This window comes from Haliotis asinina, chromosome 9 (genome assembly GCF_037392515.1).
Source record: "Haliotis asinina isolate JCU_RB_2024 chromosome 9, JCU_Hal_asi_v2, whole genome shotgun sequence".
NCBI lineage: Eukaryota > Metazoa > Mollusca > Gastropoda > Lepetellida > Haliotidae > Haliotis > Haliotis asinina.
The window spans coordinates 22,064,330-22,088,921 of NC_090288.1; the positions used below are offsets into that span (position 1 = coordinate 22,064,330).

The 24,592-nt window shown below is 41.1% G+C and overlaps 3 protein-coding genes and 2 pseudogenes across 4 annotated transcripts in view; 4 read left to right on the plus strand and 1 right to left on the minus strand.

The window, feature by feature from the left end:
* The first annotated feature begins 577 nt into the window (after nucleotides 1-577).
* Nucleotides 578-6,012, plus strand: LOC137295629 (large ribosomal subunit protein eL32-like). Of its 2 annotated transcripts, none has more exons than XM_067827082.1 (4): nucleotides 578-648; nucleotides 2,003-2,104; nucleotides 3,852-4,004; nucleotides 5,816-6,012. In XM_067827082.1, exons 2-4 carry the CDS (start codon nucleotides 2,012-2,014, stop codon nucleotides 5,972-5,974), a joined length of 405 nt encoding a protein of 134 aa, XP_067683183.1. In that variant the 5' UTR covers nucleotides 578-648; nucleotides 2,003-2,011; the 3' UTR covers nucleotides 5,975-6,012. The 2 variants fall into 2 exon arrangements, with proteins under 2 accessions (XP_067683183.1, XP_067683182.1); XM_067827081.1 differs by having other exon boundaries at nucleotides 592-652; nucleotides 2,008-2,104.
* A 2,732-nt stretch (nucleotides 6,013-8,744) lies between these two features.
* LOC137295630 (uncharacterized) lies at nucleotides 8,745-15,540 on the minus strand. Its single transcript, XM_067827084.1, has 7 exons — nucleotides 15,445-15,540; nucleotides 14,732-14,836; nucleotides 13,893-13,966; nucleotides 13,448-13,585; nucleotides 13,171-13,285; nucleotides 11,762-11,834; nucleotides 8,745-10,088 (listed from the first exon to the last, which is right to left on the minus strand). Exons 2-7 carry the CDS (start codon nucleotides 14,828-14,830, stop codon nucleotides 9,964-9,966), a joined length of 624 nt encoding a protein of 207 aa, XP_067683185.1. The 5' UTR covers nucleotides 14,831-14,836; nucleotides 15,445-15,540; the 3' UTR covers nucleotides 8,745-9,963.
* A 1,238-nt stretch (nucleotides 15,541-16,778) lies between these two features.
* The window catches only part of LOC137296992 (uncharacterized), a 42,881-nt gene continuing 35,067 nt past the window's right edge, over nucleotides 16,779-24,592 (plus strand). Inside the window, exons 1-3 of the mRNA XM_067828924.1 lie at nucleotides 16,779-17,124; nucleotides 20,477-20,575; nucleotides 24,142-24,212. Of these exons, the coding sequence (XP_067685025.1) occupies nucleotides 17,107-17,124; nucleotides 20,477-20,575; nucleotides 24,142-24,212 (188 nt within the window). The 5' untranslated portion in view covers nucleotides 16,779-17,106. The remainder of the gene's footprint in view (nucleotides 17,125-20,476; nucleotides 20,576-24,141; nucleotides 24,213-24,592) is intronic.
* Nucleotides 20,753-22,177, plus strand: LOC137296415 (GATA zinc finger domain-containing protein 15-like; annotated as a pseudogene).
* On the plus strand, nucleotides 22,695-23,639 carry LOC137296416 (GATA zinc finger domain-containing protein 14-like; annotated as a pseudogene).

A 24,592-nucleotide genomic window follows, 5' to 3' on the forward strand; every position in this document is an offset into this window, starting at 1 on the left:
ACTGTGTGTTTTCTTGGATTCTTGCTCTAACCACATCTTGTCAACAGACGACAAAGATCCAGATTGGCGAGAAGAGGGAAACCTTGACTTGTCGAAAACGACACCGTATCGCTATTCGTTAGAGGGTTTACTTGTGTATAAACAGACAGGGTCTTATACGGAATGCAACGACAATGTGTTGAAAGAAGTAACTGTATTTTTAATATCATATCGTATCATGACTGAGGTTATGATAATAATAACTAAAAAAAAACATCCAAAAATTGGGGGTGCATTTCCCCACCCAACCCCACGCCTGTGTGTCTTAAACGTGTAATAAAGTACTGTGTCTGTTTTCTGTGCAAATGCAGGATAACGACATTGAAACAACGTCATTTGACATAAATCAAGATCGCGCGAAGTGGGAGTGTCAATGGGAAATCTGCACGTTCTTCCTTTAATGTTTTTGCACATGACTGTCAGGAATCGGAAATAATATCATTCAGGGGTTGTGTAAAACCGACAGCGTCAATGGTGTATATGTTATATATGAGCAATATTTGTTTTTAACTCTCAGCGGTTCTGTCCCTTAGTTGTCATTGTGTAGGTGGCGCAGTTCTCCTTACTTCCTTTTCCGGCATTTGGCCACCAACACAGGGTCGTTCAAATGTACGTTAATTAGAATCGAAGTTTATCAGCATACCAAAACCACATCCAGTGTTAAAATGGAGTCATCATTTTGCACGATATCACAGCAGGGTTATGTTTTGATTCATTCAAATATATCATGAAATTGTATGCTTGAAACACCTATGAATTCACGCATGCCGTGCCCTCACTGAAATTCTCATGTACTCTTGTCATTTGAGATTCTACGTGATCTTATCGTTTGTTAATGTATTTTTGTCAGGATCAGAGGTTTGGGCATACTCTAAATGGTAAGGAGAGGCGGTTATCAACATACTACGATCTTGTCATCATATAAGATACCAGAAAAATATTTGTTTACCTCCGATAGGCCAAAGTAGCCAAGCCTCTGTGCTTAATAATGTCACTTTAAAACCGTTAAAGTGGTCAATATTCGACCAACTTCTCAGCAGTCAATTTGTAGTAAGTAAGAATGCTGACGTTTCATAATTTTCATCTTTTGTCTTAGACCAGATTATCTTGTTTCTGTTTACTGTTACATATCTAGCAGCACACGATCGTAATATGTGTTCATGCGTATGTGATCTGTCGACCAAACTACTAATAGATTAAATTCCGACAAAAAATCGTTTTAAACTGTAATAATTTGACATGATTCCAATATTGCTTTCACAGCCAGTTGATTCATTTTTAAGTTTCACGGATGACTAGGCATGGCCAGATGTTGCTATGACTTAACAAGGAATAATGCAAATTAGATGTTAAAAGATAATTATAAAGGACTATCAGTCATCGTGACATCTCAGATGGTTAAAAGGTTTCGGACATTTAATTACTGCAGCAGAGAACACCAAGGTCCCCTGATCTGATTTTGAATCTGCTGACTTAGTAAATTATAACAATCTTTCAAGATGTATTATGTAATTGTTCTCTTTGCTTGATAGGCCTTTCAGGTACCAAATACATGTACTATAACAAAATGGACCACAGTACATCATAATCATGTTTTGTTATCTTTACTAAATATTATTTACATTTGTTTCCATTTGTCAGTTGCCTATCTTCAGAAGAATCAAGCAATTTGCAACAATGTAAAGTAGACTGACTAGGCACCAAGTATTGTTTTGTGATTCTGACACAATTATCTTTTATTTAATATAAGTAACAAGAAGTAACTATTTCAGATTACTTTTATTCTTTGAGATTTCTTTTAAATCTTTTATCTGAATATCTCTTGAAAACTGATGTGTATGGACTTGAAACATCCAGATGACCTTGTTCCCCACCTTAATCTATTCTATAACTAGTCAAGTTGTTACCTAGGTAACAATGATACAGGTACATAATTAATATTTTATATTTGTTTTCTTTGTAGACAAGAAAGATGGCGATTCGACCCCTAGTTAAGCACAAGGTTCCTCGAAAGAGGAACAAGAAGTTCATCCGTCATCAGTCCGAGCGGTACATGAGAGTCAAGGTGAGCAATATCACAGATAGTATAGAACAGTGATGGAAATTAACTTGACTTTCAGACAGGCCCTCAGGGCCAGTAGACGTAAAATCTTACTGGCTCAAGCTGTTTTCTACTGGCCTAGTTAAAAAAAATGATGTAGTTAAAAAAAGCCTCATTTTATATTAACCAATTCTAGTGAGGCAAAAACATCTAAATCATGATTATAATGAGACCTTTTCATCAGTTATCAGAATCGGGAATTCAGATGGCAGTCTTTCCATCTTTATGTTCAGCAATGGCACATACCCTTGTCCAGTGGGCGAGCAATAGCATAGTTCTAATTCGCCCGGACAAACTTCTACTCGCCTCGGGCCTGGTGGCAAGTGTTAATTTCTATCACTGTAGAATGCAAGCTCCTCAATGATGGACTTTTATGTTAAATAGTATATAAATTTGGATTAAATGCAACTGTCACACCTACTAACCTGTTAAGTGTGCACAGTGAGGCGAGGTGGACATGCCTCTAGTGTCAGTACTGTATCTGGATAGAGTGGGCCTTCAGCAACACACGCTTGCCATAACAAGCAACTATGCCTCTTGTAAGAGGTGACAAACAGGATCAGGTGGTCGGGCTTGCTGACTCGGTTGACACATCTGTTCCCCATTGCGCAGATCGATGCTTATGCTGTTGATCACTGGATTGTCTGGTCCAGAATGGATTATTTACAGACCAATGCTATATAGCTGGAATATTGCCATGCAGCATAAAACTAAACTCGCTCCAAGTCCTCTCTGCAATGCTAATGCAAGTCAAGATTTCCACCAGCCTAAATCTCTGGTTTCCCTAGGGATCATTTTCAATTTATATGGTTTAGTTTTTTAGTATCAAAATTGTACGTGTTCAGAGACTAAACATTTGTCTAAAGGAAATCAAACCCTCTTGCTCATTCACTCGCAATACGTTAAGCAACTGTGACATAACTTCTGTGTATGAATGAATGGCTCTATAGGAAGAAGGAATGTCAGTCATTCCCAAGTCTTTTCACACAAAAGACATTCAAGATTGTATCTTGTATGTTGGTACAAAAATCTAGAACACATCTGTAAGCCCCATTTCACCAAGATATCCAAGAGTTCCTTGGATATGCAGGGTGTTTCAGAACATACAAATGTACAGAATGGATATTAAGAAGTTCCAGAAGACTCCCAGACAGTATACCTACAGAGCATCAAGTGTAGTAGCATGCCTGACACAACCACTGTCCACACTACCACTGATTCATTTTAGACTGTGAAGTAATTATCTGAACATATGGCAGACTTCAATTTATTAAGACCCTCTCTTTAACAACCATTGGGGATCAGGGTTAGATCTTCATGCTTGTAAAGGATGACTAACAGGATCAAGTGGTCAGACTGGGCTAGGTTGACACATGCACTTCGTATACCAATTGCTTTGATCGATGCTGTTACTATTGATCGCTGGATTATATGGTCCTAACAATATCGTTTACAGGCTGTCCCCATTTAGTTGGAATATGGCTGAGTGTAGTGATTAACAACAAACCAATCTTTAAAGCAGCAAGGACTTGTAAAATTTGTTGCCCTCATTTGTGAGTGGAGGTAATACCTTGGGTCTGTTAGCCTCTATCATCCGTCACTGTACCTGTGCCTGCGAGATCAACTCCTATTTCCATGTGGGATTTTGTTGTAAACCAGCAGTACTGACAACAGTGAGACACTTTATTCATATGTTATTTTTTCTCCACAGCAAGCATGGCGTAAACCCAAGGGTATTGACAACAGAGTGAGACGTCGCTTCAAGGGGCAGTATTTGATGCCAAACATTGGTTACGGAACATGTTACAAAGTGAAGCATGTCTGCCCAGATGGCTTCAAGAAGTTCCTTGTTCACAATGTCAAGGTAGGTTGTGGTCTGTGATACTTTCTCCGGGTAGTCTGCTCTGGTCATATGGTATTTTGGCAGTTGTCTCTGCTTGTGTGATATGTTGGTAGACAGCTCTGGCCATTTGTGTTATGTTGGTAGTCAGCCCTGGTCACGTGTGGTATGTCGGTAGTCTGCTCTGGTGGTGTGTGGTATGTTGGTAGTCCGCTCTGGTCATGTGTGATATGTTGGTAGTCTGCCCTGGTTGTGTGTGTTACATTGGTAGTCAGCTCTGGTCATGTGTGGTGTGTTGGTAGTCAGCCCTGTTCACGTGTGTTATGTTGGTAGTCCGCTCCGGTTGTGTGTGTTACATTGGTAGTCCACTCTGGTCGTGTGTGATATGTTGGTAGTCAGCTTTGGTCACATGTGATACGTTAGTAGTCAGTTCTGGTCATGTGTGATATGTTGGTAATCAGCTCTGGTCATGTGTGATATGTTGGTATAGTCGAACCCTGTTTATCCGGACGTTTTGGTTTCACTTGAAAATCGTCCTGATAGCGAGACGTCCAGTTAACTGGATCAAACAAGCAAAATCGTGAAAATTAAGAGAAAGCAAAGAAAATGTATGTACGCATATCAATAAATCAACAGTCAATAGTAATAAGAGTGAATCATCATGACATATAAGTGTACTGATAATACATGGAAGGTGTAACACGGGTTACAAGTTGTCATGTTGTCTCGGACGTAATCATGTAGCGTGTGGAGCTTCAGGTGGTAAGTTAGATGAAAAACGTAAGTCAATGACGAAAAGTTCCTATTTTGCCAATTACAATTTTTTTTTAATTCTAAATGCCCTAAAAACACATGGAATTGCGTTGAACATATGCTGTCTGCAGAAAGTAAACTTCCAGACGGGATCACATGACTTAGATCATGTGGCAGGCTATTTTTAGCTTGCATCACGACAGATAGTAGGGGTCGATTTATAAGTGTTATATACAGTACAATTACAGAGTAGTTTACCTTAATCGTTCCTGATGAGATGTACTCACTCCCACCAAATCCTAACGAAGAACCCGAGTGACACGCTTCCCTAGTGTTTTGATGGCTAAATAATCAATTCACATCTAATGCCTTCCGATAGATTAACAATGAAATCACATAGTCGTGTGGTAAACGTGACATGACACATACACATGCATGTGTATGTGTCACAAAAATTTGCCGCCCAGGTCCGGAAGCATGGGTCCAATTAAGCATGTACAATTAATGAAGGTAAGTTTTGTTTCACATAAAAATTGTCTTGAAGGTGGGGTTTCCAGAGATGTGGGGTCGGAGTAAACGGGGTTCGCCTTTAGTCAGCACTGGTTGTGCGTGTTACATTGGTAGTCAGCTCTGGTCATGTGTGGTATGTTGGTAGTCAGCTCTGGTCATGTCTACCCTCTTTATCTATAATAGAGGTGCAGTGCTAAGGTTCACCTTAATAAATTTATAAAGAATTATCACAAATTATGTCTCTTGAGCTCAGGAAAAAGTCCAATGTGTTCATCATAAAACTTGAAAGTCATGAGTGAGTGAAAGTTGCCTTACTCAGCATCAATGTTTGCAGCTGTTCTCAGCCTTTCCAAACTTGATACTTCAGCTTGCCTGTAAATAAAGAAGCCATTACCCAGTCCGAAGCAACTGAAACTAAGACAGTTGTGATATGGCTGGAACACTGCTGTCAGCATTGAGACATTGAGAATAGTTGTAGACAGAAGTGAGCGTGAGCTCATGCTTCACATACAGGCAACATCCAGATTGTCATACCTCTGTAGTAACATTGAAGAACCTCTGTCGTGTTGCAGGAACTGGAGGTGTTACTGATGCAAAACAGAACATTCTCAGCTGAGATCGCTCACAATGTCTCATCACGAAAGAGGAAAGAGATCGTTGAGCGTGCCCAGCAGCTCGCAATCAAGGTGACCAACCCCAATGCCAGGCTCAGGTCACAGGAAGACGAGTAAACTGTGAGAAAAAAAAGTAATAAAAAATATATACCCAAGTTCAAGTTTCTGTTGTTTGACTGCAGTCTTATGATTAGTAAGTAAATAACTGCATTAAGACGTCTGGAGGACTGGACTGGATGAGTTCGGAGCTGTTTGTCGGTGTTGGCAAGTTTGTGACTTGCATGGTTACATGTCAACACTTCCTGGTTCATGTATCATGATCTAATAACATTTATATAGTTGGAACATTGCTGATAGTGGTACCATACAACTGGAATATTTCATATCAAAGACATGCTGATTAATGTATTCTTCGTAATGTCCCTGTCTAACTTCAGGAGACATTTGTCCACTACAAGCCCTCTAGGAATGTCCGATCAGCTGACCAAATGCTCTTGACTGTACCTACCAGTATATAAACTGAAATCTTTCAGGGCTCGATCCTTCTCACATGTAGCTACCTCATTATGGAACTCTCTCCCATTTAACCTCAAAAGTGCACCTACGCTATCTGTGTTTAAATTTGGACTAAGAACGTATCTCTTCAAATGCTACGACTAAGTGTACCTACTGTTGTCCCTCCAGTGCATATGCACATATGCAATACGCGCTTTGAGCATGTCCCTCAATGATGTGGAACTAGCGCTCTACAAATACCCTTATTATTATTATTATGTTTTACAGATTAGAAATGAAATGCAGCAGAGAGGGTTTGGGTGATCCTGGCACAGTCAGGCTGGTCAAGCTCATCATCAGCTCAGGGCCCTCACCCCCTCTACACGCAGCCCAGACAGTGAATGGGACTTCTCCCAGGAAACACTGCCTAGTCGAACCCACCAAGAACTTTCCAGAGAATATGGAGGCTCCCCAATACTGCAGCCTTCTGCATTACCCAGATTGTCAGAAGGGCTGTGCTCCCGGTGGAGAACCCGGGCACTCTCCTGATCTGCGCCAAGAGATCAGGAGGTACCAAACCAAGGGCACCGAGAACAATGGGGAGCCTGACGACAGTGTACTTGGGATACAGGCAAGACATTTCAAAAGCGAGGTCCGCATATTTTTCATGCTTTTCCTGAATCTTGCCAATCGCATTGCTGTCAAAAGGGACAGAAAATTCTATGATATAAATAATTTCATTGGCTTTATCAAAAAGGACAAGATCAGGTTTGTTGGCTGGAATTCGTCTCAGGCTGTATATTGGCCTATTCCAGAGAAGTTTAAAAGCATCATTTTCCAGGACGCCCTGGACATGTTCAGGGTTGTACCATGGATGGACCTCGGAGTCAAAGCCACAGGCATGGCGGAGACGATAATAAAAGCAGCGAACCATGCCATCATGTCTTTTAAGATATGCTGTTTGTGCCAAGGAAGGGCATCCACTGACAAGGTGTTGGACAGTCTCCTTGAATTCATTGCAAAGACGACATTTCGTATTGATATTTTCTTGAAGAATAACATTCTGGCGATTGCGAGTGGGAAGTGACTGGTCCTGAGCAGCAAAAACGGAAACCCTCAGTTTCACATTTGAGACCAGCCAACTTCATCCAGGCGAAGGAGTTGGTTGGATGGCTGTTCTGTTCCACACACTGCATGTACACACGATGCTATGGCTTCTCAGACAGCTTCTCCACAAAGGACCGACTCTGAGCAGACTTGGTGAAGGACTTCACCTGGTTTACTCCCATCACTGTACCGTCCAGCAGTACATTGCCATCAACAAAATCAACTTCAAATTTCAGATTGTGTCCCACAACGTTGGCAAGCTTAAAATAACGTTGGCAAGCTTAAAATAGCTGTGGAATTCCTTGCTTTCATTGTGAATCTTGACATGCATCACCAGAGGATCATCTGATTAATAAATATGTGCAAAAGTACACAATAAAATTTTATCATGAAGAGCCTCCACATTAATCAAATCCCATCCTCCCGAATTGATTGGCATATATAAACGATTAAGAGAGGAACGAGGGTGGTGTGCTCGGTTATCTGATATGATCCTTCTAGTCAGGCGGTCAAGACCCTAGATGTCTTGTTTTGTCCAATCAACTACTCCAAAGGAATAGGAGAGAACTGGCACAGCAAAAGCATTGGTGGCTTGACCTTGAGCATTTGGCTCTGACCTCCAGATTTTCTTTAAATGAGATGTATACTCGGCCGGAAGTTTATTTTGAATTTGGGCATTCTGGAGCTTGTCTCAAACTTGCATTCCAAGATAAGTGTAGGCCTGATCTTCCACAAGATGCTCAATAACTTCTCCAGCTTGTAACCTGACCGATCCATCATTGGTTACCTTGCCACGATTCAAATGAAGAGTATTACATTTGTCAAGTCCAAATGTCATGCCAATATCATTAAAGAAGGACTTGACAAGGAGAACCCGTTCTTTCAAATTGGTCTTTCCTTTGGCAAGGAGCTCGATGTCATCCATGTAGATGAGATGAGTAAGAGGTGTTGGGGATCTGTGCTGAGGAGGCCTGGGATGGTAGCCCTCCTCCCTATTGAACAGAAAACTCAAACGATTTAAAGACAGACAAAAGAGCAAAGGACTGAAGGAGTCCCCCTGGAAAATTCACCTTCTGACTGGAATAGAATATTATTAATTCCTCTCCTCTTTCCCCCTTCTGCATACCAGGCTGACAACTAAAGTCTCCTGTACTGCACACCAGGCTGACAACTAAAGCCTCCTGTACTGCATACCAGGCTGACAACTAAAGCCTCCTGTACTGCATACCAGGCTGACAACTAAAGCCTCCTGTACTGCATACCAGGGAAAAAGCATTAAAACAAGTTTGTGTGTCAACAATAAAAACAATTTATTACTCAAATGTTTAGATTTAACAAATACATTATCTATAAATGGCAAGACATTCAAAATAAAAGTCAGACTCTGAAATATTAAGCATGTTCTATTAAATAAAATGCATCTAAAATTATTTCAAAACCAAAAACATGTTTGTATGTGTCTGAAGTAATAACGGCATTGATCATCTGATTTCTCTGTTCTTAAATGAAATGATGAATAATACATAATAAAGAGTAACTAATATATGCAGGAAAATAAGTTTCTTTAATGGACTGGAACTAACTCCCTGTAATGATCATCCCACATCAGATCTGCTGGGAATAAACACTGAGGATACAGCTAATATGCCATAGCACAATCCAAACGTCACCACATAAAATAAATTGTGGAACTGCAACGTGGCAGTTCATTTGATAGACTGTTGTTGTCTGACCATACATGCATGCTAAATGACGTACATTCTTAAAGAATTGTGTTTAAAAAAATACTGGACAATATACTGGTGTATCATAACAGAAACACACGGAAATCCAGTTCAAGGGTATATATAACAAAGTGAACAATATAATATAAAAAAATTCTAATGACTTCAGTCACACTGCCAGCTAAAGATTTTCTAAAAAGTTTTCCACTGAGGTTGGTTAATATCAGTAGATAGACATATACTCATAGGTACAGATGAAAGTACAAGTGTTCCTATATTCTTTCCAAAGTCTGTTTGCATGCTTTGTATGGCAATGTGGGTGAAATTCTGGAAATCAGTAAATGAGCACTTGTGCTTATATGTATTTTCCATAATAATTTCCATGAGTATACTACTACAAGAGCTCACTTCACCTTCATCAGGAGGTAATGGTTGCTGCTTTTAGTGGTCCTGCTATACTGGGAGTTAAACATAGCAGCAGAAAACCATGGTGACTTAATCATCCGAGTGTTCACTGATGCTAAGTAATCACATTTGGCCAGGAAAACACAACTTGTCTTCCTGTTATCACAGCTGCTTCAAACAATAAACTAGAATGTAACAGTGAAAACATACAGCATAAAACACAATATTGCTGTTTCCATCTCTCAATAAAATGTCTCTAGTGGCAACATATTTGTTGCTTTTCATATACAATTTTCAACATCATGTAGTTGGTAAAGCAACATAAAAACAGTAAGACCAAACATGTCACTAGATGTGACTGCTCTAGATGTGTCTTCACTGTGTTGAGTTGGGGACTCGCTCAGCAGTGTACATGACATCGGTCCTGACGGTGTACTTCCTTCCCTCCAACAGTGTGGAGCCTTCGTGTAGCATGTTGTGTTGGAACACTAGGACTGAGCCTGTGGAAAGACACAGATTTCATTATCCATGATGCTATTGCAGAAAAGGTTTACAGTAATTTTAACATTTCGTCTCAATGAAATCTCATGTTAAACAACTCTTGCATGATCACCTGATCACACTTTAATAACATCACGTCACATTACATCATGTCAAGTCATGTCACTTTCTTGTCTGCCAGGTACGGATCCCAGTCAATTGACAGCTTTCACATGAGCATAACTGTTTCTTAAACATGAGTTTGAACAGCCAGCCTTGAATGGAGATAAACAAGTACCAGTGAGATCCACTAAGCTCTATAAAGAGAGTGTGTTTAACACCACACTCAGCACTATTCCAGCTGTATGGCGGTGCCTTATCAAGAGTAGCATTCGGTACCATGCTGTACCATCAAGAAATGTTCTTTTCTACAGATGTGAGGAAATGAAGCCACATTATTTTTGACAACCAACATCTGATTGGCTCATTTGTTAAGATGCCATTGAAGCTGACGTTTTGCTGCACAGGAAACATATACTGAAGTAAAATAATGGACTCAATGTATTAAATCAAGGCTATAGTTTTCCTGGAAAAGTAGTTTGGCATATTTTGATGTTATGTCCACATACAAACCGGATGCCAGTGATCCCTAGATGACATGCACAGAAGGTAATACATTGTTTGTTTGGTATTAACACCACACTCAGCAATCGTACAGTCTATGACAGCAGTCTGTAAATAAACGAGTCTGGACAAGCCAGTCCACAGATCAACATCATGAGCATTGATCTATGCAGTTGGGATGTGATGACGTGTCAACGAGTCTGACCTCGTCATCACCTGATCCCTTTAGTTGCCTTCTATGACAAGCATGGGTTACTGAAGGCAAGTTCTAACCCAGACCTCCATGAGTTTCTAGTAAACAGGATATATCAAATACCGTAAACAGCCAAATTTTCGCGTCCATTAAATTTCGCGTCAGACTTCATGATGCGAGAATAAAAACACACAATAATATTGATATATCATTCACTTTATTCAGACACGTCAACAACATAAAAACAATACAAGTGTAAACTGCTCATTCACGTGTCACTTACTGATACTCTTACTAATAGTTTTCACAAGAGATTAGCCTTTCGCCAACCCCTCAGAACACTGTCTTTCTGCTTGGAGAGCTTGTCAAGACATTTAACAATCCACTGTGCATGTACAAGCTTCATAATGCTGATTCGCAAGTCTATTGTTGCATTGATGTTAGTTTTGCAATTGGCAGCTACCTTCTCTGCATACCACTGTGTACATTTGTTTTTAGATCACTACACAAATCTGTTTATTTTATAACAACTCAATGATCATGCACCTGGGTGTTGTGTAAAAACATTCAGAGACGTCCTCTGTAACAAGATCACTTGCTTGGCATGTGACCGGTCTTTTTCATGGCTGAATGAACGTTTTATCGATCAATATTCCAAATGAAAACCTAGTCATGTAAAGTACCCTTTAGACCTATATATCAGGTATTGCATTTGTCAATACATTTGTCAACCAGCACCTCGCGAAAATAAGAAGGCGCGAAAAGGTTTAGTGACCACCGCTCGCGAAAAAGTAAAGGCGCGGAAACAAGACAGTTAACAGTATTAGTTGTTTAGGACCCCATGTGCTGGCTGCTCTTGTCTGTGATCAGTTCTACCTGTTTTGGGTACCACAGGGACGCTATCCATTGTCCTGTATGAGAAGAATGTTGTGCTTCCCCCTACAAAACCCTGAAACGAAATATTGGAAATGATAAATCTGAAGAATATATCTACTACCACAGTTGCCAACTTCTACATCCCGGACCAGGAATCTGACCCCACCAGGTTCAGGGATGTCATATGTAGCATTTATGTAATGGTATTATGAAATATTTAGCTAGCTACAAGAATAAATATTCTATATCATCCCCAACCACAGCCCCAGTCATGAGGTCACTCGCCAAATCCTCCCACTACAGCTTTACAGTGATGAGTTCACGCATGCACACACGCACACACACACACATGTTAAAGGATACAGCTATACAGACAGTCACACATCCACCCATCCTGCCCCAAGGCTCAACTCATCCACATACTCCTGTACCGTGACGTGGTTGCCTCAACTCATCCACATACTCCTGTACCGTGACGTGGTTGCCTCAACTCATACACATACACCTGTACCGTGACATGACTGCCTCAACTCATCCATGTACGCCTGTACCGTGAGATGATTGCCTCACCGCATCCACGTACACCTGTACCGTGACATGATTGCCTCATCTCGTTCGGGTACACATGTATCGTGACATGACTGCCTCACCTCATCCATGTACACCTGCACAGTGATGTGGTTGCCTCACCTCATTCAAGTACACCTGTAGAGTGGTATGGTTACCTCACCTCATTCAAGTACACCTTTATAGTGATGTGGTTGCCTCACCTCATTCAAGTACACCTTTATAGTGATGTGGTTGCCTCACCTCATTCAAGTACACCTTTATAGTGATGTGGTTGCCTCACCTCATTCAAGTTCACCTTTATAGTGATGTGGTTGCCTCACCTCATTCAAGTACACCTTTATAGTGATGTGGTTGCCTCACCTCATTCAAGTACACCTTTATAGTGATGTGGTTGCCTCACCTCATTCAAGTACACCTTTATAGTGATGTGGTTGCCTCACCTCATTCAAGTACACCTTTATAGTGATGTGGTTACCTCACCTCATTCAAGTACACCTTTATAGTGATGTGGTTGCCTCACCTCATTCAAGTACACCTTTATAGTGATGTGGTTGCCTCACCTCATTCAAGTACACCTTAATAGTGATGTGGTTGCCTCACCTCATTCAAGTACACCTTTATAGTGATGTGGTTGCCTCACCTCATTCAAGTACACCTTAATAGTGATGTGGTTGCCGCACCTCATTCAAGTACACCTTTATAGTGGTGTGGTTGCCTCACTTCATTCAAGTACACCTTTACAGTGGTGTGGTTGTCTAACCTCATTCAAGTACAACCATACAGTGCTGTAGTCACACATCTCATTTAAGTACACCTGTAGAGTGGTGTGGTTGCCTCACCTCATTCAGGTACACATGTACAGTGATGTAACTCCTTTCCCCGTTGTCTCTCAGATAGACACCATCCTCATGAGGTTTGAAGTATTCTCCCGGGTTGTACCGTAGGAAGCGGAGTCTGAAGTTGTAGATGATCAACATTCTTCACCAGACCCACCGACAGTTCAAAGAGTAATCTTTCACACATACATTTTGAACAATATGTTATATGTGCAGGTTAGTTTGTATAAATAGTCCTGTAGGTTGTGAGTTACTATGACATGATGGAACAGTAGCTTACCTTTCATTTAAACCTATTACCCTTCTCTCGTTAAATACTTCAGGTATAAATTCTTTGATCCTGTCCCAGATTTTTTTGGCCTCTTCTTCTGAGTCCCAGATATGTCGTGAACTGTTTCTGATATCTGTCCTCGTCACCCTGGGACAGGAAATGACCGTTACCTACCGACATATACAACTTACTTCCCTGATTCATTATCTTCACATATACAAAGTATCTCCCTGATTCACATGTCAGATATTTCACATATCCCCATCTCCCATTCTTATGATATTTTCAAACCAAAAAATTATCTCCCCGTATTCACAAGGTTATGCAGTTTTCAAACAATGAAATTATCTCCCCTTATTCACATTGCGTTCCCTTATGTTATATGTGAGGTATTTTCTCAATGACATTGCCATGTCTGCACGAGATAAGATGTAAAAGCTGTCTATGTACATACTGTCCATCCCCAGTGTTGACCTGGGCAAGTGTGTACCCCCTCCTCTCTGTCTCCTCAATGTACCATTGACACTCCTAGGGAAACAACATGAACAGTGCTCCTCAAATGGTGATCATAAAAAAATCATTGGAAAAAAGAAGGCATCAGAAAAATAACTATTACAAAACATCCTGTTCTCCATTATTTGCTTTTTTATACAGTATTTCATGAATATTATTTCACTTTAGCATAAGCCATAAAAACATCCTGTTTATATTGTATTTTACAAAAACTATTTCACTTTCATCGTCAATAAAACTTATTCAACAGAAAAAGTGATGAAAATGTCCTGTCCTCCATTTACTTTCCTTATACTATTTCACTTTCAAGTTAATTATTCCTTTCAATACGATACTGTAAGCCATGTGTACCTTTGCAAAACAGGAGAACTGAAGATTATGTTAGTTATTTAGTTCATAAAAGGATTACAGGATTTATCTAGTGCTACTGCAGATGACAGTGTTGTGATCTGGTAATTCTGTGACTTCACGTATTATACTTGAATAATTACATTATTTTTATGAGATTGGTTCAAATGTGGTTCAGAGAAATTTATGTAATGCTACTAATGTTAAAGAATATATTATCACTACTGACATTTTGGAGACTTTTTTCCTATGACTCTTTCTCCAAGTACCTCTCAAATATGAGTGAAATCACCTAATCACTTCTGATATAATGATGGTATTACCACACAGCCAGTATGTGTATGTTACTGATGTCATGCATTGTATCATCATTACTGAACTGTAGACACGACATATATTTGATTGTCATGTCATCATACTCTAGGCACTCACCTCCGGCGTCAGGACATTTTCTAGGACAAATGCCAGTTTGTGCTTTAAATCATCTGGGAGACTGATTTCCTTATACACTATCTCTGGCTTGTCACCCATCCTGGCCTGAATAAAGGAAAAGAGCATTACAACACTGACATTATAAAGCTGAGAATTTATCTACTTCAACTTCCGTCAAAGAACACCAGACATCTGACAACAAGGTCGACCTGAAAACTGGCATTTTTTGATGCATCAACAAACAGCAGGACCATGCCATCATGAAAGTCGTGTCCAACAACACCTGGTGTTAAGGTAAGTTCCAGGTGCCGTGGAAATCATGAGATCCTAACCACCAATCAACCATGACCAGGTGATACCTGCCTAGAGACTTATTAATTTCATTATGTGTGTATTATGTCTTCACGTGTTACCAATCGGTGATGTTATCCATATAATTTGTATCTGGCATTGTCAAACTATTTACACCTTGATTAATTCCTGGCTTCTGTTTGATCATTGTCACTACTAATCAGAGTCAAACAACTACTGGTTTCCCTTATTAAGTGTCCACCATTGTTATCATATCACTGTTGTTTCACAAGTACGTTGCTGCAGATATCACACATAATCAAACGGTCGAATGTTGACAAGTCATGACATGTGCAGTTACACCATACACAGCCTAATGTTTGTCACTCATTGTGTCACACAGAAAACAAACACGTACTCACCAGGTGTGTGTCGTTGCTACACTGAGGCAAGAAGTAAGCTCACCAGTACCTCTGCCATTACTTCCTGCTTGTCTGGCTGAGGGAATCCCAAAATCTATTTTAAGAATCTTACGCACAAAATATTATACGCAATATGATTCGTCAATGGTGATATCACTGAGCGTGCAACACGCATTTGGCTACATTTGGTCGCGTTACGTTAACACGTCGTTTTGTTGTTGACTTGTGTATACACAAGTTGAAAGGCTGAAGCTCTAAGTTTCAAACAACAGATTAAGGAAGAAAGTAATCGTATTCAACTAATGGAACATGTGATAACAAACTTGGTCAATGACATGTGAAATAATGACGCACAAGATATGGTTTACCATTACAAGAGACCATATCGGAATATGGTCTCTGCCATTACTGCATATTGTTTGTAATAGGCAGAAATTCTTATAAACATTTATATATTAAACTGATTGGTACAATTAATTTACAAGGCATTCGCTTAAAACGGTTCAAACTTAGTCGTACCTTCAACCAATCATTGTTATTATGTACATCTGCATGATAAAGAGCAAACGTCTCATAAAACTGAATTACGTTTTCAAAGAAGCTTGCTAGACGTGACATGTCCTTCTAAGAATCCAGTATTAAACGCCTGTTGAGTTTCGACGTAATTTAACTTGCGTTCATATGTTATCTGTGTCATATTTGATTTGTCAGGTGACTATGTTCGCCCTGTCCATGACCGAGTTCATTACACTCAGCAATTCATCCACGCTGAGAGGACCTACCGACGATGTCGTGAACGTTACGCCAATCCTTGAGTCGGACAGCGCGGTATCGATTTGACAGTAGCAATGGACGTCATGGTTTGGGAGCCAAAAGTGCACCGGGATAACCATCATTCGAAACATTCGCCTCGAATAGCGATGATCCGGCTTTAAACGATATATCCACTCACTCATTTAAAACAAATTATATCAACAGACAGATTCATATAACAAGTACTGTACTATATGAGAATACGTGTGATATCAGGAAATAATAATGTATGATGCTTCCTATCCTGCGAGACTGAAGAACCCAGTGTATCCCTCTTCATGGGTGGACCTGGGGGATGCGGGTGTTGTGTAGTGTTTAGGGAGTTTGACACCCCCTTCCCGCCCTCCCATCTCATGAACATGACGTATGACCACATAGATATTTTTCTGTGTATGCAGGGCGAAAGGGGGTTCAGAGGGATCGATCCCATGAAACACACACACGCACCACACACCCACACACGCACGTGTGCACACTTTCAGAATTCCTTGATCCGGCCATTCTAGCTCTTGGCCCCGACGGTTCCATGCTGTTCCATTTGCCGACTTCCCTGTTCAATGCGCCATCACTGGTGCGGCCGCGCAGCAGTCCTAGTGAACCATTCAGAAGAAGGATCGCCATTCCATCTATGGCTTATTGGATACATAAACAAAGTGGGTCAGCTTACTGACACTCTTTAAGACTCGGGAATCTGTCCTACACGAAGAGCACCAGCAGTGCAAAACAGGCTAAACTGACAATATTCTGCGCAGTTGCTGCTATAATTAGAATCGGGATTTCCCAGACGAAAGGCAGTAAAAAAGTGGCACCATACCATATTGAGTGGCACTCGTCATATTGAGGAACATCATGGGAGCAGATCAATCTGTGAGTATCCAGCAGTTGGTTCAGTGTTATGTTGTCAGAGTTCAGCAGTTGGCTTCATCTGTCTACGTTTGTCTGTAGTGTAAAGGTGTGTATGTTCAGCAGTTCGCTCCATCTTTATAGGTCAGTCTCTCGTGACTCAATGTGTTCAGCATGTATGTAAGACATGTAGGCATACACACGTACATCTGTGGTACTAAGTATTCGTGAAGACATGCATACAGTCTTGGAGCTAAATGCTTTGAGATATACAGTCCTGGATCTAAATGTTTGTTGATATATACTGCTTGAAGATATACTGTCCTGAAGCTAATGCTGGAAGATATACTGTCCTGTTGCTAAATGCTTGAAGATATACAGTCTTTGAGCTAAATTCTTGAAGATTTACAGTCTTCAAGCTAAATGCTTGAATATATACAGTCTACGAGCTAAATGCTTGAAGATACACAGCTGTGGGGCTAAATGTTTGAAGATATACTATCCTGGAGCTAAATGCTTGAAGATATACAGCTCTGGAGCTGAATGCTTGAAGATATACAGTCCTGGAGCTAAATGCTTGAAGATATACTCTCTTGGAGCTAAATACTTGAAGATATACAGACCTGGATCTCCCTGTCCTGGAGCTAAATGCTTGAAGATATACTGTCCTGTTGCTGAATGCTTGAAGATATACAGTCTTCGAGACAAATGCTTGAAGATATACTATCTTCAAGCTAAATGTTGAATATATACAGTCTTCAAGCTAAATGCTTGAAGATACACAGCCCTGGAGCTAAATGCTTGAAGGAAAGCACGATTTATGGATATCAACTTCTTTGTTGTGAATACCACAATTGTTTTAGCATATGCTTGTTTCTTCATCAGGTGAATGGTAGGGAGTATCAAGGGGGTATATATACATACATGAGGCACTGTTAATGTTTAACAATGTAATACAAACATGAGGCCAGTAATAAACTTAAAAAAATGGTAATATACTTTATGGGATATAATACAAACATACAGAGGCCATTGTTGCACTAAAACAACATGGTAATGAAGGGGTAAAGAATAAAATGATTCTGTATGAACAGAGGAAGGGTGGCCAGTTATGCAATGCAAACAAGAGACCATTGGGCTGTTAAACTGATAGGCATGGGCGAAGAACATGGGATGAGAAGTGTGCGTTTATATAAGTGAGCCCCAAGCACATGGTAAGTGGATTCATTGTTCACCGTTGATTGCTGGCTGTTGTCGCTGTATATCCATGGCTTCCTGAAGCTTCCAGTGGTGCCAGTTGTTGTTGCTGGACAAGGCTTGGGTGACTTCCCATTTGATGTGGCCCTTGTTCTTGAGGACATGTTCCAATATGGCAGACTTCTGTCCGAGCTTGTTGACGGAGGCCTTTCTGAAACGTTTGTCTCAATTCAGCTTTCATCATCTGTTGGTTCTGGGCTCAACATTAACGTCTCTCCATTTCAATCCAAGAATGCTTGATATTGGACAGGTCCAGAGAAACTACCAGGGTACTACCAGAATGTCCAGCCATCTCAGGAAATCTGTCACAAGACAAGCAACACATATACGGACATTATCTTGCTGAAGCATGAAGTTATGTCTCTGTCCTCAAATGAATGATCTCGTTCCTGTATTGCAGACATGTCAGACTGCCACTGACAGTGACAAGTTGTGTCTGACCAAGAGATAATTCTCCTTAACAATGCATTGTCAACACTGAACAAGGCACTTGTCAGTATAGCATTTGCAAATGGAGGTAATAAATTTATCTGGCAGAGCTGTAGATGCGTCCAGGGTATAGTGGTGACTTATCGGAACGTATACCCTGGAGATATCGAGGATGATCATGCCCGTAAACGAGAAAAAAGAAAAGTGTCTAGTTTATTACCATAATACTGTCTCCCATCTTGCTGAATTTTTGTAATTTTTTAATGATTTTGTTTGTAAGTTTTGTTTTAGAATGTGTAAATTTTGTGCTGTTGTCATCATCACCAATGATAAGTGTATTCCATGTGTTGTCATCAAACTTGTGTGTGGTGCAATATATATACGATCACAACATCTGTAAAATGTAGGACATATGTTTGTTGTAAATACTGAATCACCTCAAAGAGTGGCATTTATTGATAGAGCAACACTTGGATATTTTTTTGAGATGGCCCCTGTTGCTCACAAACATGGTGGGGATTAACAGTTTGTCAGCTGCTGGACAAGTAGCAAGTCACTGTTGTACCAAATTTTGGACGTTACAGAAATCACATTTTCCAGCAAGACAACACTCCTGACAACACTGCCAGAGTAACATTGGACATCCTAAGACAACATGGCATCTCAGTCTTGATTTGAGACCAATAAAACACCTTTGGGATGAGATTCAAAGAAGACTTAATGACATCCACCCCAGGCCGACAACTGCTGGACTTGATCAGACATTTCACAGAGTAAGGACCCAAGTGCCTTTGGCCTTCATCCACGATCTAATTCATTCCATGTACAGATGATGCAATGCTTTCATCTATGCCCATGGTGGACACACACAACCCTGACTTTGGGGTATCTTAATGGTATCATTTTTTTGTGATTTTGGTTGTGTGAACTCCGAATGTGATTCCCCAAAATGTCTTAACCATAATTGTCAAGTTTGAGCTCAATCCTTTGTTTGGATTGTTAATTAAAGTGAATTAAAGCACAGGCTCTAAAATTTCTTTTGTATCTGAGTAAATTTGAAAATAGTAGATTATCATGGCTTACGTAAGACTTTTTTGAGAGGCATTTTAGAAGTTGTAAAGATAAAAGCAAACCAAGTTCTGTGGTTAGTCAACGTCTTTACTGCAATGAGTGTGACAGTTTAGTGCAGGTACCAACACCGTTATCAAGCAAGTGATGCAACAATATGAAACATGGAGAGAATGTATGCATTACTGCTTACTGAGTATATATTAAGTAAGTAAGTAAAAGTAAGTAAGTGAAACTTCTTGACAGATTCCCTCATTAATCATATGAACAACAAACAAATTAGAAAGAAAGAATAAACAGTTGGTGGTGACTGCACCATTATAATTGTGATTAAGTCTGAAGTTTTCAGTGTTCCAAGAAAGTACTTGACAAGTAACACCATGTGAACTTATATAGGAATAACTGGACTCTCAGAAAAGAAACAAGTGCAGTTATGTCTTTTGATTTGTCTACTGTGTATATACTACTAGTCCACAATCTGTTCATCTGATCTTTTGTCACTAAAGATAGGCTTCATACATAATACATACACAAAGTTGAGAAATCAGACATGGAAAGAAGGCACAGTGTGTCACCATACTAGTTGTTAATATTTGTTGTTATTCACAGTGTATTGTTTCAGATTGATGAAAAGCCAGAGGTAGTGTACAGGAAGGTAGATCTGCCTGAGGACTCCAAGCACAAACTGGCATTTGTCCTGGAAAATGTCCTGTCACCAGAGGTACAAAATAAATGTAGTAGGAAACATAATGTAGATCATTAAGCTCACGAAAGCTATACCTAACTGATGCCCCATTTCACAGACACCGTAGTTGTCAGACAGTTGAGGAGGCAGGTCTGAGATCTGTCCAAACAGTAGAACCATATTCTTAACTAACCCTGCTTTCTCCACTAGTCAATGTCTACTTCTATCAAATATCTCACACCCAGTGTTCAAATCCGGCAGATTTGTGGATGGTCCGGTGGAAGTCTAGCCTTTGTGTCTTCCTGTATATTTCACAATAACTTTGACTGACGTTGTCATAGATGACACATCACACTTGCCACACCACTACAACTCTAACAACACCCACTACACTTCTAACAACACCCACTACACCTCTAACAACACCCGCTACACCTCTAACAACACCCACTACACCTCTAACAACACCTGCTACACCTCTAACCACACAGTACAACTCTAACCACATCCACCATACCTCAAACCAAACATGCTACACCTCTAACCACACCCACTACATCTCTAACCACAGCCATTAGACCTCTAACAACACCCACTACACCTCTAACCACACAGTACAGCTCTAACCACATCACTATACCTCTAACAACACCCACTAAAGTTCTAACAACACCCACTACACCTCTAACCACACCCACCATACCTCTAACAACACCCACTACAGCTCTAACCACACCCACCATACCTCTTAACAACATCCACTACAGCTCGAACCACAACCACCATACCTCTAAAAACACCCACTACACCCACTTCACCTCTAACAACACCCACTTCACCTCTAACAACAGCCACTTCACCAATGACAACACCCACCATACCCCTAACAACACCCACCATACCTCTAACAACACACACTTCACCTCTAACCACAAACACTTCACCTCTAACAACACCCATTACACCTCTAACACCCACTACACCTCTAACCACATCCACCATACCTCTAACAACACCCACTACACCTCTAACAACACCCACCATACCTCTAACAACACCCACTACACCTCTAACAACACCCACCATACCTCTAACAACACCCACTACACCTCTAACCACATCCACCATACCTCTAACAACACCCACTACACCTCTAACAACACCCACTACACATCTAACAACACCCACTACACCTATAACAACACCCGCTACAGCTCTAACCACACCCACCATACCTCTAACAACATCCACTAAAGCTCCATCCGCAACCACCATACCTCTAACAACATCCACTAAAGCTCCATCCGCAACCACTTCACCTCTAACAACACCCACTACACCCACCATACCTCTAACAACACCCACTTCACCTCTAACCACAAACACTTCACCTCTAACAACACCCATTACACCTCTAACACCCACTACACCTCTAACCACATCCACCATACCTCTAACAGCACCCACTACACCTCTAACAACACCCACCATACATCTAACAACACCCACTACACCTCTAACAACACCACCTACACCTCTAACCACACCCACCATACATCTAACAACACCCACTACACCTATAACAACACCCGCTACAGCTCTAACCACACCCACCATACCTCTAACAACATCCACTAAAGCTCCATCCGCAACCACTTCACCTCTAACAACACCCACTACACCCACTTCACCTCTAACAACACCCACTTCACCTCTAGCAACACACACTTCACCTCTAACAACACCCACCATACCCCTAACAACACCCGCTTCACCTCTAACAACACCCACTTCACCTCTAACCACACCCACCATACCTCCAACAACATCCACTAAAGCTCGAAACCACACGCAATACATCTCTAACCACACCCACCATACCTCTAACAACACCCACTACATCTCTAACCACACCTACCATACCTCTAACAACACTCACCACACCACTAACAACACCCATTACATCTGTAACAACACCCACTATACCTCAAACAACACCCACTACACCTCTAGCCACACCCACTACACCTCTAACCACACCTACCATACCTCTAACAACACCCACTACATCTCTAACCACACCCACCATACCTCTAACAACACTCACCACACCACTAACAACACCCATTACATCTGAAACAACACCCACTATACCTCAAACAACACCCACTACACCTCTAGCCACACCCACTACACCTCTAACCACACCTACCATACCTCTAACAACACCCACTACATCTCTAACCACACCCACCATACCTCTAACAACACCCACTTCACCTCTAACAACACCCACTTCACCTCTAACAACAGCCACTTCACCAATGACAACACCCACCATACCCCTAACAACACCCACCATACCTCTAACAACACACACTTCACCACTAACCACAAACACTTCACCTCTAACAACACCCATTACACCTCTAACACCCACTACACCTCTAACCACATCCACCATACCTCTAACAACACCCACTACACCTCTAACAACACCCACCATACCTCTAACAACACCCACTACACCTCTAACAACACCCACCATACCTCTAACAACACCCACTACACCTCTAACCACATCCACCATACCTCTAACAACACCCACTACACCTCTAACAACACCCACTACACATCTAACAACACCCACTACACCTATAACAACACCCGCTACAGCTCTAACCACACCCACCATACCTCTAACAACATCCACTAAAGCTCCATCCGCAACCACCATACCTCTAACAACATCCACTAAAGCTCCATCCGCAACCACTTCACCTCTAACAACACCCACTACACCCACCATACCTCTAACAACACCCACTTCACCTCTAACCACAAACACTTCACCTCTAACAACACCCATTACACCTCTAACACCCACTACACCTCTAACCACATCCACCATACCTCTAACAGCACCCACTACACCTCTAACAACACCCACCATACATCTAACAACACCCACTACACCTCTAACAACACCACCTACACCTCTAACCACACCCACCATACATCTAACAACACCCACTACACCTATAACAACACCCGCTACAGCTCTAACCACACCCACCATACCTCTAACAACATCCACTAAAGCTCCATCCGCAACCACTTCACCTCTAACAACACCCACTACACCCACTTCACCTCTAACAACACCCACTTCACCTCTAGCAACACACACTTCACCTCTAACCACACCCACCATACCTCCAACAACATCCACTAAAGCTCGAAACCACACGCAATACATCTCTAACCACACCCACCATACCTCTAACAACACCCACTACATCTCTAACCACACCTACCATACCTCTAACAACACTCACCACACCACTAACAACACCCATTACATCTGTAACAACACCCACTATACCTCAAACAACACCCACTACACCTCTAGCCACACCCACTACACCTCTAACCACACCTACCATACCTCTAACAACACCCACTACATCTCTAACCACACCCACCATACCTCTAACAACACCCACTACACCTCTAACAACACCCACTACACCTCTAACAACACACTATAGCTCTAACCCCATGACATACATTACATTATTTCCGCATACTTCCTATTTCAGGAATGTGACTGGTTTATTGAAAAGACTGAGAAGAAAGGGTATAAGAGAGCTCTAGTCAACAGAGGTGACAGGTATGTTAACTGTCTGCTGTCCTGACAGTGGTACATATATCAGATATGTCACATCACCTGTGGAAAGTCTGACTATTACATGTACTGAAGATGGTAGGTATATCACATATGTCACATCACCCGTGGAACGTCTGACTATTACATGTGCTGAAGATGGTAGGTATATCACATATGTCACATCACCCGTGGAACGTCTGACTATTACATGTGCTGAAGATGGTAGGTATATCACATATGTCACATCACCTGTGGAAAGTCTGACTATTACATGTGCTGAAGGTGGTAGGTATATGACATATGTCACATCACCTGTGGAACGTCTGACTATTACATGTACTGAAGGTGGTAGGTATATCACATATGTCACATCACCTGTGGAA

Coding starts and splice junctions, on each gene's coding strand:
- LOC137295629 (XM_067827082.1), top strand. CDS start 2,012: ATGGCGATTCGACCCCTAGTTAAGCACAAGGTTCCTCGAAAGAGGAAC. Junction 2,105..3,851: donor AGCGGTACATGAGAGTCAAG/GTGAGCAATATC, acceptor TTTTCTCCACAG/CAAGCATGGCGTAAACCCAA. Junction 4,005..5,815: donor TCCTTGTTCACAATGTCAAG/GTAGGTTGTGGT, acceptor GTCGTGTTGCAG/GAACTGGAGGTGTTACTGAT.
- LOC137295630 (XM_067827084.1), bottom strand. CDS start 14,830: ATGGGTGACAAGCCAGAGATAGTGTATAAGGAAATCAGTCTCCCAGAT. Junction 13,286..13,447: donor GTAATAGGTTTAAATGAAAG/GTAAGCTACTGT, acceptor CTACAACTTCAG/ACTCCGCTTCCTACGGTACA. Junction 10,089..11,761: donor CCCTGTGGTACCCAAAACAG/GTAGAACTGATC, acceptor GTCTTTCCACAG/GCTCAGTCCTAGTGTTCCAA.